Below are 15,624 nucleotides of genomic sequence, written 5' to 3' on the forward strand. Positions count from 1 at the left end.
CACATGCTAGCAAAGTAATGGTTAAAATTCTCCAAGTCAGGCTTCAACAGTATGTGAAGAGGAACCAGAGATCAAATTGCCAACATCCATTGGATCATAGAAAAAGCAAGAGAGCTCCAGAAAAACATCTACTTCTGCTTTACTGACAATACCAAAGCCTTTGACTATGTGGATCACAACAAACTGTGGAAAATTCTTCAAGAGATGGGAATACCAGGCCATCTGACCTGCCTCCTGAGAAATCTGTATGCAGGTCAAGAAGCAAGTTAGAACTGGACATGGAACAACAGACTGGTTCCAAATAGGAAAAGGAGTACATCAAGGCTGTATATCGTCACCCTGCTTATTTAACGTCTATGCAGAGTACACCATGCAAAATGCCGGACTGGATGAAGCACAAGCTGAAATCAAGATTGCTAGGAAAATATCAATAACCTCAGAAATTCAGATGACACCACCCTTATGGCAGAAAGCGAAGAGGAACTAAAGAGCCTCTTGAAGAAAGTCAAAGAGGAAAGTGAAAAAGTTGGTTTAAAACTCAACATTCAGAAAACTAAGATCGTGGCACCTGGTCCCATCATTTCAGGGCAAATAGATGGGGAAATAATGGAAACAGTGACAGACTTTATTTTCTTGGGCTCCAGAATCACTGCAGATGGTGACTGCAGCCATGAAATTAAAAGATGCTTGCTCCTTGGGAAAAAAAGCTGTGACAAACGTAGAAGGCATATTAAAAAACAGAGACGTTACTTTGCCAACAAAGGTCTGCCAACTCAAAGCTATGGTTTTTCCAGTAGTCATGTATGGTTGTGAGAGTTGGACTATAAAAAACGCTGAGTGCCCAAGAATTGATGCTTTGGAACTGTGGTGTTGGAGAAGACTCTTCAGAGTCCTTTGGACTGCAAGGAGATCAAATCAGTCAATTGTAAAGGAAATCTGTCCTGAATATTCATTGGAAGGACTGATGCTGAAGCTGAAACTCCAGTACTTTGGCCACCTGATGAGAAGAACTGACTCAGAAGACCCTGATGCCGGGAAAGAACGGAGGCAGGAGGACAAAGGAAGAACAGAGGGTGAGATGGTTGGATGGCATCACTGACTTGATGGACATGAGTTTGAGTAAGTTCTGGGATCTGGTGATAGACTGGGAAGCCTGTGTGCTGCAGTCCATGGGGTCGCAGAGAGTCAGACATGACTGAGCAACTGAACTGATACCACTGTCTATTATTCAATACAGAAAACTTGGTATCATACCTGAATTCATCTTTTATTTCATTCCATATCAAAATGTTCATTAAGACATGATGATTTTTTTATTTTGACCAGCTTCATTAAAGTATAACTGATATACAGCAAACTGCACATATTTAAATGTATAATTTGGTAAGTTTTGACATTCCCCCATTGCAATAAAGATAATGAATATATCCATCACCCCTTAAAGTTTCCTTTTGTTTCACTGTACTCCTTCTCCACTTACCCTCCCTGGTACCTTATTTACACCTCTGTCACTATAAATTAGTTTACATTTTCTAGAATTTTATACATAGTTATGACTATAGATCCTATCTGAACATCATCAGTTTGCAGAAATGATTCCTGCAAGAAATGATTACTTTTTATTACTAAAGGAAGGGGGGGGGAAATCAAAACAGAAATTCTATGATGGCACAAGTTTGATTTTCTCATCTTATTAATGCCAAATCAAAGTATGACCATTTCTGCTAAACTTCCTGCCTTTGTACACTATTTTAAGATGTAGGCAGTTTCAATAACCACATGAAGTGAAATTGACTGGGAATAATTTGATCCTTTCAGATCTTGCTTTTATTGTTTAGATGATCCACAGTAGTGCTCAGTCTAGTGCTATTATTCCCCACTACCAAGATGAAACTATCCTGAGTACTCTACCTAATGCTCCATTTTTCATAAGTTTTCCAGTTGTGCAGCTGGATCAGGCAGCATTCTAGCTCTGTGTGAGTCTCTGGTACTGTTCCTTTTAATCCTTCTGGATTACTGTTTCCAAGACATCGAGTAGTTTCCTCAAATGCATGTGCTGATCAATACTCTACTGAAAACTTGAAGGGGATTCTGCAGATCTCTGGGGTTCTTCGTGTAGCTCTCTCTTCCATGATATCTTGTCTTAAGAACTCTAGCCTACTTTTCACGTTCTGTATGTTGTTTCTTATTTCTGTGCATTTGCTTATGTTGTTACCTCTGCCTAGAAATATTGTTTTCTCTTTTCCTTACTGGTTAATTTCTCATCCTTCATCTCAGTGTTACATTCTCCTCATCTATTCATCTCAGTTTCATCTCAGGTGTTACATTCTTCTGGAAGTATCCCCCACCTCAGTTTGGTTTAGGAGTGCCTCTTAATACTTAATTAACATTGTACCTCATTACCCTGTAATATAGTTGTATTTATGTATTAGTCTCTTCCACTATACTGTAAGCTATTTGAAGATAAGGTTCATATCTTAATTGATTTTATAAATCCAATGATAGACAATACTTGGCACATATACTAGATACTTAACAAATCCATATTGAGCTGAAAAAATCAATGATTTCAACAGTGTTTACTCTGCCTTTCTATTTTAACCTGGGAAAATTTGTCTATAACTTCTTTTATACTCTAGAAGGGCATAGCACTTGGCAAATACTGAGCTTGCAGTCTGCTAAATAAGTACATGATTGTTCAGTCACTAAGTCGTGTCTGACTCTCTGCAACCTCATAAACTGCAGCATGCCAGGCTTCCCTGTCCTTCACTATCTCCTCAAGTTTGCTCAGATTCATGTCCATTGAGTCAGTGATGCTATTTGATTAGTCATTTATTATCGTGATCCCAATATTCTCCTTCAGATATCAGAGTAATTTTTCTTCTCTAAGACTGAGATAGGGCTAAAATCTTAAGTTCTGAAATAAGATACAAATTCGGTAATAAACTTTCTTTTTTTTTTTTTTAATTTTATTTTATTTTTAAACTTTACATAATTGTATTAGTTTTGCCAAATATCAAAATGAATCCGCCACAGGTATACATGTGTTCCCCATCCTGAATTTTATATTTTTTATATTCATTAAAAAAATACAATGGTAATAACAAAGCTTCTTAAATGTTATGTACAAGTCATATACAACTGATTTTAGTAAAACTGGCAATGCTTCTCATTAAAAATAAAAAATTCTATATATTTTATAAAGCCAAGTCACCTATTGATCTGCAGTATGTTCTGTAGCAGAGTCATGACCATAGATCCTATTTGAACATTATCAGTTTGCAGTAAGCGCAAGAAATGATCACTTTTCAGTACTACAAAGAGAGAAAAAAAGAAAGATTACAATTCTATGATGATACAACTGGGATTTACTTGTCTTTTCAAAACCAGATCAAAGCATAATCATTTCTGCTAAACTTCCTGCCTTGATATACTTTGCAATAAAGTTATACTTGTTTTTTCCATAACCATAATAAGGCAGTTATTCCATTTTTATGGACAGTTACAAATAAATACTAAGCTAAGAATGTATCATTATCTTCCCTTAAATTAAAAATAAAATATAACATATCCTAAAACTGAGTCACCTTTTCTAACAGTGATTTCATTGAAGACAATCACATTTTCTGTGAAAAAGAGAATATGAAGGAATAGCAATAGTTCAGATGATTATAATCAGCAGTCATGTACTTAAAAATTTAATTGTTATATAATGTAACATATTTGCTAATACCTTGTCTTAAATAATAATAAAATCACTAACTACCCAGAGGAGTATTTGGTTTGTAATTTTTAGGCTCTGAATAGCCAGTTATGAAGACCCGGCACTATATGCTTATTTATGTAAGTCACTTAACCTCTCAGAAAATGTTCTTCTCCTGTAAAGTTAAAACTAACAATTCTCTCACAGACTACTGTAAAATGTCCTAGAACAGGGTTGTTGTTATGTTCAATTGCTAAGTCATGTCAGACTCTTTGTGATGCTATGGACTGAAGCACGCCAGGCTTCCCTGTCCTTCACTATCTCCTAGAGTTTGCTCAAACTTAAGTCCATCAACTTAGTGATGTATCCAGCGATCTTGTCCTCTGTCATCCCCTTCTCCTGCCCTCAATCTTTCCCAGCATCAGGATCTTTTTCAATGAATTGGCTCTTCACATCAGGTAGCCGAAGTATTGGTGCTTCAGCTTCAGCATCGGTCCTTTCGATGAATATTCAGGGTTGATTTCTTTCAGGACTGACTGGTTTGATCTTGCAGTCTAAGGGACTCCCAAGAGTCTTCTCCAACACCACAGTTTCAAAGCATCAATTCTTTGGCGCTCAGCCTTCTTTTATGGTTTAACTCTCACATCTGTACAGGACTACTGGAAAAACCATAGCTTTGCCTAGACGGACTTTTGTCGGCCAAGTGATGTCTCTGCTTTTTAATATGCTGTCTAGGTTTGTCACAGCCTTTCTTCCAAGGAGCAAGTGTCTTTTAATTTCATGGCTGCAGTCACCATCTGCAGTGATTTTGGAGCCCAAGAAAATAAAGTCTCTCACTGTTTCCATTATTTCCCCATCTATTTGCCATTAAATGATGGGACCAGGTGCCATGATCTTAGTTTTCTGAATATTGAGTTTTAAGCCAGTTTTCCTCTTTCACCTTCATCCAGAGGTTCTTTAGTTCCTCTTCACTTTCTGTCGTAAGGGTGGTGTCATCTGCATATATGAGGTTATTGATATTTCTCCCAGCAGTCTTGATTTCTAGTTTGTGCTTCATCCAGCCCAGAATTTTACATGGTGTACTCTGCTTAGAAATTAAATAAGCAGGGTGACAACACACTATCTAAGTTTGTCTAGAAATAGCATAGGTTCCCATTAAATTTCAGTTAATAGTCCTTTGTTCATTAACTGACTAGAATTTTAATTAAAGTGAGATCAGCTATGCTGGCAAGGCAGCTCTGTGAACACTATCCTAGCTTCTACACATTTTTTCCTCTTTCAGTCTCCTAAGGGAACATATTTGATTTCTTTCACATACTTACTACTGTTCTTCATTTCTGTTTACATAATCCAATATTTCACTAGATACCATTTTAAAAAATCTAACAACTTCAAAAAACTTCTGATATTATTAAGTATTTTTATGGTTTTTTATTTTCTATTTTTCAATAGCAAAAAAATTCTCTGTAGCTGGGATAAGTGTATATTTCTATTTTTGTCTACCTAATGACGTTTATCGGAGAAGGCAATGGCAACCCACTCCAGTACTCTTGCCTGGAAAATCCCATGGATGGAGGAGCCCGGTAGGCCACAGTCCATGGGGTTGCGAAGAGTCAGGCATGACTGAGCGACTTTACTTTCACTTTTCACTTTCACACATTGGAGAAGGAAATGGCAACCCACTCCAGTGTTCTTGCCTGGAGAATCCCAGGGACGGGGGAGCCTGGTGAGCTGCCATCTATGGGGTCGCACAGAGTAGGACACGACTGAAGCGACTTAGCTGCAGCAAAGATGTTTATTAATAACTCTTTAATTCTGAATTCACTGAAATCATGTAGTATGCAATGTTTATATATCTTTTCTCTATTTTGGAAAAAATATGATAAAATAATTTGTTGAAGTTATTCTACTTTAATAACATTTATCTTATTTTATTATAAGATTTATTTTTGGAGAAGGCAATAGCAACTCACTCCAGTACTCTTGCCTGGAAAATCCCATGGACGGAGGAGCCTGGTAGGCTGCAGTCCTGGGGTTGCGAAGAGTCAGACACGACTGAGCAACTTCACTTTCACTTTTCACTTTCATGCATTGGAGAAGGAAATGGCAACCCACTCCAGGGTTCTTGCTTGAAGAATACGAGGGACGGCGGAGCCTGGTGGGCTGCCGTTTATGGGGTCGCACAGAATCGGACATGACTGAAGTGACTTAGCAGCAGCAGCAGCAGTATATTGTTTTCAAGTGTAGTTAGATAACTATTTGGTCTCCCAGCAAAAACTGATATTTGCCAATTTTTTTAAATTAAAGTTTAGAACATGTGTAAGAGTAGTATATATGACCCTGTATTTATTAGTCACTCAACTTAAACAATGATCAACTCATAGCCAGTCTTGTTTCACCTACCCCATCTACTTCCTGCCTCCCATTTTATCTGAAAGCAAATCCAAGACATCAAATAATTTTACCCAGAAATATTTCTATACATATTCCCAAAATATTATGAATTATTAAAAAATAAAATATAGCCATTATCTAACCTAAATAATTATGATTACTTGATTTTATCAAATATCCAGTCACTGCTCCCATTGCCATTTTTTTGGTGAATTTTCAGAAGTTTACTTTAACTGGGATCCAAACAGGAGCCATACAATGTAACTAGTTACCTTTCAAATTTCTTTTAACCTATGGGTTTCTACTCTATGCTTTTTCCCCTTGCAGTTTATTTGTTTACAAAATTATGTCAACTGCCCTTTGAGCTTCCCACAGTTTACTTTTGCTAACTGCATTCCTCTGGTGTAATTTAATGTTTCTCTGACCTTCTACAAATTGGTAGTTGGAGCTCCAGGTTCAAAATGATTCATGTTTGAATTTTTGTTATATACATGTCATATGTGAGGTTATAATGAGACATTACAATGAGGCACTTCATATCTGATTGTCTCTCCTTTTGAGATGTTGACAGTGATGGATAATTAATTCACTAAAGGTTGTAAAACAGCATGATTCTATCATACCCTTTTCACTTATTAGCTGGAATATGTTTATAAAGAAAAAATTTTCCTCATCAATATGTAAGAAAAGGCAGTATAAATGATGGACTCTTTTATTTATTACCAGTTTTCAAAATGAATTGGTTCCCTAGCAGACTCTTATGCTAACTTTTTAACTGTGGCTGGAAATAAGTAATAAAAAGATTAGAGAAATGTTAATAATGATTGAATCTCAGTGATGAGTACAGAGGGGTTAAACTATTCTGCTTCCCATAGTAAAAAGGTTAAAGTTAATAATCTTACTATATTGATGTGTTTTAATCCACTGTAGTTATTATCCTCATTATTGTTCAATTTTCCCATTTCTGGCTAGCAGAAGCCTCCTTATGTTGGCTTTTCACAAAATCCTAACAGACTTTGACTGTTTCCTTCCTATCTAGTATTCAAGATACTTCTGGCTTACCTTGCATATTTTCTACCTCATACCTATATACAGTCAGCCATTTCTCCAAGGAAGTGGTTCTTTTGAGAGAAAAACTTAACTGGACATCCTATTTAATACCTATTTTATTGGTGTTTTAAACTGACAGATTGACCTGAGAAATACTGTCACTTTTGTTATAGTTATTATTTTGAAAAGAATATGGCATATTTAAAACTTTTTTCACATATTCTGTCTCCTGCTGTCTCTCTTTTAACTAGGTTTTAGTATTACACCATAGTGTAGCTAAGCTCTTTACATTTTGGTAAAATAGTTCTTATAGTAGGTAAGTTTATAATAATATTTTTTTCATAAAGGGAAATGAACAGATAATGCTTTTTTTTTTTTAAAGGAAGTATTTGAGCATGAAAGTAATTGCCTTTGGAAAATGGGGAATGGAGAGAGGGGTGAGGGCCAAGGACTGTGTTTGCGTGTTTTTAAATAATCCTTATGGAACTGACTCTGTAAATGATGTACATGCATAATTCTGAAAGTAAAAAATAAAATATTAATATTCAGCTCAATTTTTACTTTCTAAAAATATCAATGTTCTTATATTATTCCTATACATTACATTTTTCTTAGAGTAAATCTTTCAAGAAGGTAGGAACACTGTCATGCTTATTATTAAAAATTATTTTCTAGTCTTAAGGAAACATAAAACTAACATATATTTATATTTTTCAATGTAAGTACAGAAATAGCCTATAAAGTAACTTTCCAGTTTAGTAAAATGTCACCATATAAAAGCTTAATCTTACCTCAATAGTTAGGCTGTGAGTTAAATCATATCTATACTCTTTACATAAGGATTTCTGTCACACTAAGTCTAAAATACAACTGTAATCTTTGAAACAAACATAAAAAACATTTCCCCTAGAATAAACTGTTGAAATTATTAAGCCTTATCTTAAATTTGCTACATAGAAAAAACTAAGGAGAAAGTTCTATTTTAGCAATATTCCCCTTAATGTAATATTATTGTTAATGTTGTCTGTTTAAAGCTGGAACATCCAAAAAAAAAAAAAAAAGCTGCAACATCCAAATTTGCCTTTACTTTTTGTGTATGGGGTTATTTCAATGTGCTTTTATTTAACTGTATTTATCTGTATTTAATGAAGTATTTGTTTTTAGAAAAAAAAATCAAACTGATAGCAGGTGACTCTACAATGACTATCAGTTACATTAAAAATCTTTTCTCTTACCATTTTGGATGAGTTGAACATGGCCTCCCAATAGCCAGAAGAGAGAATCAGTCACAACTTCAAAAAAGTGTAGTAATGCATCTTTTTCTTCACCCTTAACACACACACACACATAAGAATTGATTTCACTGTAATTGTTTTAATTAATAAAAAAGATAGACTTCTCTCTGGAGAGTCTTAGGACCAGGTTTTTGGATCTATCTTAGCTATTTATGAGGTATATAATCTTGAAGCTTTTATTTTCTTAATTTATAAAACTGCGGTTAAGGCTAGTAATATATAACAGAAGTGGTTGCTATCCAGAGGTCAAATGGGACAATATAAGAAGCATAAGAACTGTAAGTTGATACACTAGGGATTTTTTGATACCAGTCATTCATAAGTATCATCTATGGAGTTTTAAAAATATACCTATGTACAGGTTTTAGTCCAAACATACTGAAATGTGAATCTCCAAAGTTAAAAGTCTAGACATCTACTTTTTACACAATTAAGTGGGTGACTTGGGTATGCAGCCAGGGTTGAACATCACTGCAATATGCACATATAGATGTCAGTATATAAAGCATTCAGTGTATTTCAGTTGCAGCTTCTACTCTATGACTCCATGAGAGCATGAGACCATGTTATTTAGCTCTCCACTATACACCCACTATGGAGAAGGCAATGGCACCCCACTCCAGTACTCTTGCCTGGAAAATCCCATGGACGGAGGAGCCTAGTAGGCTGCAGTCCATGGGGTCGCTAAGAGTCAGACATGACTGAGCGACTTCACTTTCACTTTTCACTTTCATGCATTGGAGAAGGAATTGGCAACCCACTCCAGTGTTCTTGCCTGGAGAATCCCAGGGACGGGGGAGCCAGGTGGGCTGCCGTCTATGGGGTCGCACAGAGTCGGACACGACTGAAGTGACTTAGCAGCATACACCCACTATATACTATACACCCAGTGTCTAAAACAGTTCAAACACACAGTTAAATCAATATTTATCCAATAAATAAATGACAATTTTTTTCTGCTTCTTTCCTTCTGGAAAGTAGAGTGAGGAATTATTCTAGATTAGAGTATGTGTCAAAGTGGGAAATAAGAAACAATACATTCACAGTTCTGTCTTTCCCCGGCCATGTAATTTTACTGCAAAGTTAATATAAAGGCCATTAATCTCATCCATGTTCTGAATGTATTATGGCATAAAAGTAATAACAGCAAACATATGATTGCTATGGTTACTCTTTATAATAATGAAAGCATTTTCTTCCTATTATTCTAGTGCAGGGTTAGACAGGTGCTTAAACAGACATGTACTAACAAATGTAACAACAATCAAAAAAGAAAGAAGTGTCATATTAGATCAAGAATCCCTTTAGTCCAATAAACTGCCTTAGCGAGTTTCACTGAAAGAAAGGGCACATAATCTTCATTGCTACCAATCTCAAAGGATACTGCTGGGTTCCTAAAATTAGTACTTTCTTTTAAAAGTCCATCAGATAATGTCAACCTTAAATTCATGGCCTCTGAGACTGGTTAACAAAATTTATCCCTAAGTCACTTCAAAATTCTGGCATAGGTGCTTTTCTATTCTTAAACATAGAATATATGTATGTATGTATGTGTGTGTGTGTATACACATATGTATGTATGCCTGTATATATGTATATTTTAACAAGTTTTCAGTTTAGGCCATAAAATCCTATGTATGTCCTACTATGTACTCCACTACCAACATACCAACTAATTAAAAAAAATATATATATGACTTGGAAGGAAAGTTATGTCCAACCTAGATAGCATATTCAAAAGCAGATATACTACTTTGCCAACAAAGGTCTGTCTAGTCAAGGCTATGGTTTTTCCTGTGGTCGTGTATGGATGTGAGAGTTGGACTGTGAAGAAGGCTGAGTGCCGAAGAATTGATGCTTTTGAATTGTGGTGTTGGAGAAGACTCTTGAGAGTCCCTTGGACTGCAAGGAGATCCAACCAGTCCATTCTGAAGATCAGCCCTGGGATTTCTTTGGAAGGAAAGATGCTAAAGCTGAAACTCCAGTACTTTGGCCACCTCATGGGAAGAGTTGACTCATTGGAAAAGACTCTGATGCTGGGAGGATTAGGGGCAGGAGGAGAAGGGGACGACAGAGGATGAGATGGCTGGATGGTATCACTGACTCGAAGGACGTGAGTCTGAGTGAACTCTGGGAGTTGGTGAGGGACAGGGAGGCTTGGCGTGCTGCGATTCATGGGGTCGCAAAGAGTCGGACACGACTGACCGACTGGACTGAACTGAACTGAACTGATATATGACTGACAAACAACTAGGTAGACAGAATTAATACATAAGTTCAGTTTTCTTTTTATTCTTTTTTGACAGCAGAAACAGAATTTTAATTAATTTTAAACCAAAGTCCAAACTGTTTTGTTTTAGTCTGTGCTGCTGATGCCACGATAACCCATCAACAAACAACTGCTACAGGAGGAACTGGATGGGCTCAGAGGCAAAGGCTGGGCCTTGAAGTCAAAGAGAGCCAGTCCTCCTGCTCAACCAGCCTGTCCATCACACCAGAACCTGCTCCACTGGCACCTGAGTCATGGACTCAGACAGTAGCTTCCTGCCTGGATTCTGGACACTACTTCTGTGCCCTTCCGGGCCTGTGCACTGAATCCTCTTTCTCTTCCCATCATGTTTTTTATCCATCAATTTTAATTTCTTCTGTGGTCAAGGGGCCCTCTTTTTTTTTTGTAGCTGATTTACTCCCTTTGATGGATATACTAAAAAAATTTTTATCTCTATACAAACACCATAGTAACAAATAGGAAAGTATTATGGAAAGTATAGAAGGACAATATGAATGAAAATAATATAATTATTACTGCTTTTAAATGGGGAATATTAAATAAAAGTGCTTTGATGAAAACATAAAGCTTTCATAATGGTCTGAGCTCTTCATGAGATGGAAATTCATTTTACAAAGGAGGAAACGGAGAAAAAATGAAACCAAGTGATTTGTGTAAGAATACAGAGTTAGTTTTTGGCACAGCCAGAAAAAGAAATCAGATCCAGGGCTTCCCCGGTGGCTCAGTGGTAAAGAATCTGCCTGCCAATGCAGGAGACATAGGACTGAAATGACACAGTATGTTATCTGACTATGACAAAATTAAATTAGAAACTGATAACAATAAAATATCAAGAAAATCCTCAACTATCTGGAAACTAAGCAACATGCTTCAAAATAATCCATGGGTCAAAAAAAAAGTACACATAGTATTCAGCATAATTCACTCAAGAAATATTTTGACTAGAGAGGATCTGAATGAGCAAATAGAAAGTTCACCTTTATTCTTCTTTACCATTGGAGTTAACAAAGAAAAGCCTTGGGCTTAGAGAACAATACTTTCCTCTACTACTAATTAAAGCAGAAATTATGCTATGGAAATAAATATCTATGGGTGTTGCTCAAAACTGAGTAGTAAAGCAGATACTTCAAAAAGCATAGTGTCATACAATATGCTTCAGTCAGCATTGTAAAATTTTCAACTGTAAAGGTTTTTTTTGTAGCTAAAATGTTTAAATCCAATACTCTAGTTGTTGTTTAATCACTAAGTCATGTCCGACTCTTTTGTAACTCCATGGGCTATAGCCCACCAGGCTCCTCTGTCCATGGGATTTCTCAAGAAAGAATTATGCAACGTGTTGCCATTTCCTTCTCTAGGGGGTCTTCCTGACCCAGGGATTAAACCCACGTCTCCTGCCTGGCAGGTGGATCATTTACCACTGAGCTACCTTGGAAGCCACTCTAATTGTACTTTCAGCCAAATATTGCACGTCTGAAAAACAATGTGGAATATCATCTCAAGAATTAAACAGTTTTGGCTACAAAACACAAACCCCTAAGTAAACAAACATACCTTAGCTGCGTTGATGAAACATGTTTGTAATCGCCTCCCCAAAACCAGAAAATTTTCTGCAGCCGATGGAAGTAATTCATTGTAAAATTCTTCTGCATCTTCTCCTGGTTCCAAGCCCACACAGCAATGGCTGAAATAAGAGCATAAGTTTGTGACTCAGTTTGCGCCAATTACAAATTTTAGACAAATGCTAAGGCTTCTAGACACTGTGTCTTAATGAGAATTTTTAGTATCTTTCTTTTGTTGTCAAGCCAATAAAGAATTTTTAATGGACAGTTAGTGTAACAACTTTGTTAATAAGTAAACAGTGGTGTGAATTTTGCTGGTATTTAGAGCTGCTGTTGCTAAGTCGCTTCAGTCGTGTCCTACTCTGTGTGACCCCATAGATGGCAGCCCACCAGGCTTCCCCGTCCCTGGGATTCTCCAGGCAAGAACACTGGAGTGGGTTGCCATTTCCTTCTCCAATGCATGAAAGTGAAAAGTCAAAGTGAAGTCGCTCAGTCGTGTGCGACTCTTAGCAACCTCATGGACTGCAGCCTACCAGGCTCCTCCGTCCATGGGATTTTCCAGGCAAGAGTACTGGAGTGGGGTGCCATCGCCTTCTCCGATATTTAGAGCTAGGACATCTATTTTCTAAAAACTTACTTGTCAGTTCTTCAGGAAACAAAATACACTTGGCTCACAATAAAGAGAGAGGCAAGTTTTCGGTGAATGGGCTACACACACTCTAAAAGCAATAGAATACCTTGAGAACCACTTCAGTACTCTTGCCTGGAAAATCCCATGGATGGAGGAGCCTGGTAGGCTGCAGTCCATAGGGTCGCTAAGAGTCGGACACGACTGAGTGACTTCACTTTCACTCTTCACTTTCATGTGTTGGAGAAGGAAATGGCAACCCACTCCAGTGTTCTTGCCTGGAGAATCCCAGAGACGGGGGAGCCTGGTGGGCTGCCGTCTATGGGATCGCAGAGTCGGACACAACCGAAGTGACTTAGCAGCAGCAGCAGCAACGTATGTGTTAACTGATACATTTTAGACATCAGACAGCTGAAAAATAGCTAGGGTAGTATTAGTCTACAAGGGACAGATTAGGAAATGGAACACTCTAATTTTATACCAATTCTTTCCAAGAGATCTCCTTTCCTAAAACCTGCAAAATATCTGATTGCATACTCCCTACATCAGAAGGACAAACAGCAAAAACTCTAGTAGACACATTCCACAGCATACAATGAAAGGTCATTTAGAGAAATGGTGGGTCCTCTTGAAACCGTACATAAAGTCACCCCATAGGTATGAAATAAGTATATTTAAATGGTTCAATAATAAAAAGTATTTCTGCAAACTAATACCAAAAAAAGTCCCCAATCCAAGAACAGTCTCTATGTTTGTACTCTAATGAGTAAGTACTGATGCTTGAGGCTTGTGTAACAGTTACTACATATGAGTATACTAAAAACTTAACTAACACGTCCTTTTTTTTCGCATATTGGTTCTGAAGGTCAAAAGACTTATACCCACATGCATCAGTTTCTCTTTTCCCTTTCGTTTCTAAAGTTAATTAAAAGTACTATTTTTACTGAAAATGTTAATAAATGAAATACATTTTTGTACATTCACAAACGTGGATTTCTTGAGACTTGGAGTCTACTTCTGAGAGTCTAGCTCAATCAATATTTCCATGAGCTAACATATCTAACAAAACAAAGACATAAGGCCTTATTTACTTCAGGAAATAATCTTGAAAATTAAGGTATAAAAATATTACATACAGTTGTTAAGGTATACCTAATGGTATACCTTGAATCTGGCCTTTATCTATCTTTAATTATGAGCAAGCAGTTTCAAAAACTAAGATCCAATTAGTACTGCACATTTTCAGTTAATTAGGAAGCGGCTTAGACACTGAGAACATCTGGCTTATTTTACTGCTGCCTATATAAAAAAAGATTTTGATCTTTTTTTCTCTTAATTTCTAGCATGGCAGTAGATAAGTAAATGCCGCTTCTAAATTTATTGGCATGATTTGGGTTACTAATGAAATATAAATTTGAGATAGCTAAATCAATATACTGTGAAATGAATAGTTTCTGTATCTCTCCTGAAATGCCTTTCATTTCAGCACCTCTTTCATTCTGCCTTGTATGATAAATTCACATGACTGTCACCCCATCTCTACTGTTAAGTTTTTCCAGTGTAGAGCCAGTGTCTTAATCTCTTTGTTTCTTCAATATTCTTTAGTCAGTAAAGAGTCTATAAGGTCCTTGGGATTCAGTGGTGAGTATGAAACAAGATCACCATCTTCTCAGAGCTTATGGAGTGAAATTTTAGACAGTGAAATATTCACAAGTACAGTTAGGAACAATATACATCCATAACATACCATGGAAGCAGTTGTCAATGTTTGTTAGCAAGATTTTAAGAAAAGAAAGCAAATTTGAAAATAAGAATCTACTACTATATCCCTTAACAAAAAGCTGACTTATTGCTTCATTTTACCTTAATATCTGTGTTAGCTGGGAAACTGTAGTCCAACCACCCTGGATACAAGAACAATCTTGACTGAGGACCAAGAGGCAATACTGAATGAGATCATAACAATATATATCTTGTTTGATTTTCTTCAACTCTGAGCTTCCTAAAGGTGTGTTGTTTATTATTTCTAAGGCAAAAGGAAATAAGATATACTTATTTATGCTCAATAAATCCAAGAGCTATCTGTATTTCTATAGGCTGAATAAAAACTAAAAATACATTAAAAAGGAAGAAATCACTGCTTTATCACAATGTTAAGATTTCACTGAACAAATTAAAAACAAATGCTAATATGATGGAATTTGTTTTGTTACTTAAACAAATTAGCCAATCACAAAAAAGATTTTCTTACCTTTTAACTTCAACAGTATAACAGGTACATCCTGCTCAGGACTTTTTGCAACTTCAGCAGCCAGAGCTAAGATTCTCGGGTCTGTACCTGTTGGCTTCATTTCTCATACCACCTATATTTAACAGAATCAGAAAGATAAGGGTCAACAGTCCTTAGTTAGGTCGCCCCCTAAATAACGTATGAAACATAAATGGCAATAGCTTGGCTTGGTTTGAAAATGAAAGACAGATTTCTCTCATTTCTTCCTTAAAGGAAGAAACTTGGATTTCTAAAGTTAGAGATTCTTATACCTTAGTTTAACAGCTACAGTAGGTACTGCTTATTGTGCACTAAGAGTCCAAAACTGTGCTTGGTGTTTCACACTCACTCTCTCTAATCTGCACAACAATCCTAGGTTAGGAGTTCATTTTCTTTTATCATGAAAGAGAAAGTGTGCAGAAAAGAGCTAATCCAA

At 36.5% G+C, this 15,624-nt stretch overlaps 1 protein-coding gene across 8 annotated transcripts in view; it reads right to left on the bottom strand.

Annotated features, from left to right (window-relative positions):
- IQCB1 (IQ motif containing B1) overlaps positions 1–15,624 on the bottom strand; it is a 43,460-nt gene that overhangs the window by 22,777 nt on the left and 5,059 nt on the right. For 5 of the 8 annotated variants that reach the window (XM_006073411.4, XM_006073409.4, XM_006073408.4 and 2 more), the window contains exons 3-7: positions 15,171–15,282; positions 14,783–14,945; positions 12,284–12,413; positions 8,383–8,476; positions 3,215–3,314 (exon numbers count right to left, since the gene is read on the bottom strand). In XM_006073411.4, coding sequence (XP_006073473.3) covers positions 3,215–3,314; positions 8,383–8,476; positions 12,284–12,413; positions 14,783–14,945; positions 15,171–15,270 — 587 coding nt within the window. In that variant the 5' untranslated portion in view covers positions 15,271–15,282. The remainder of the gene's footprint in view (positions 1–3,214; positions 3,315–8,382; positions 8,477–12,283; positions 12,414–14,782; positions 14,946–15,170; positions 15,283–15,624) is intronic. The other 3 variants (XM_025284915.3, XM_006073414.4, XM_044942489.2) reach the window with 2 other exon arrangements.

The sequence above is a fragment of the Bubalus bubalis genome, chromosome 1, assembly GCF_019923935.1.
Source record: "Bubalus bubalis isolate 160015118507 breed Murrah chromosome 1, NDDB_SH_1, whole genome shotgun sequence".
Classification (NCBI taxonomy): Eukaryota; Metazoa; Chordata; class Mammalia; order Artiodactyla; family Bovidae; genus Bubalus; species Bubalus bubalis.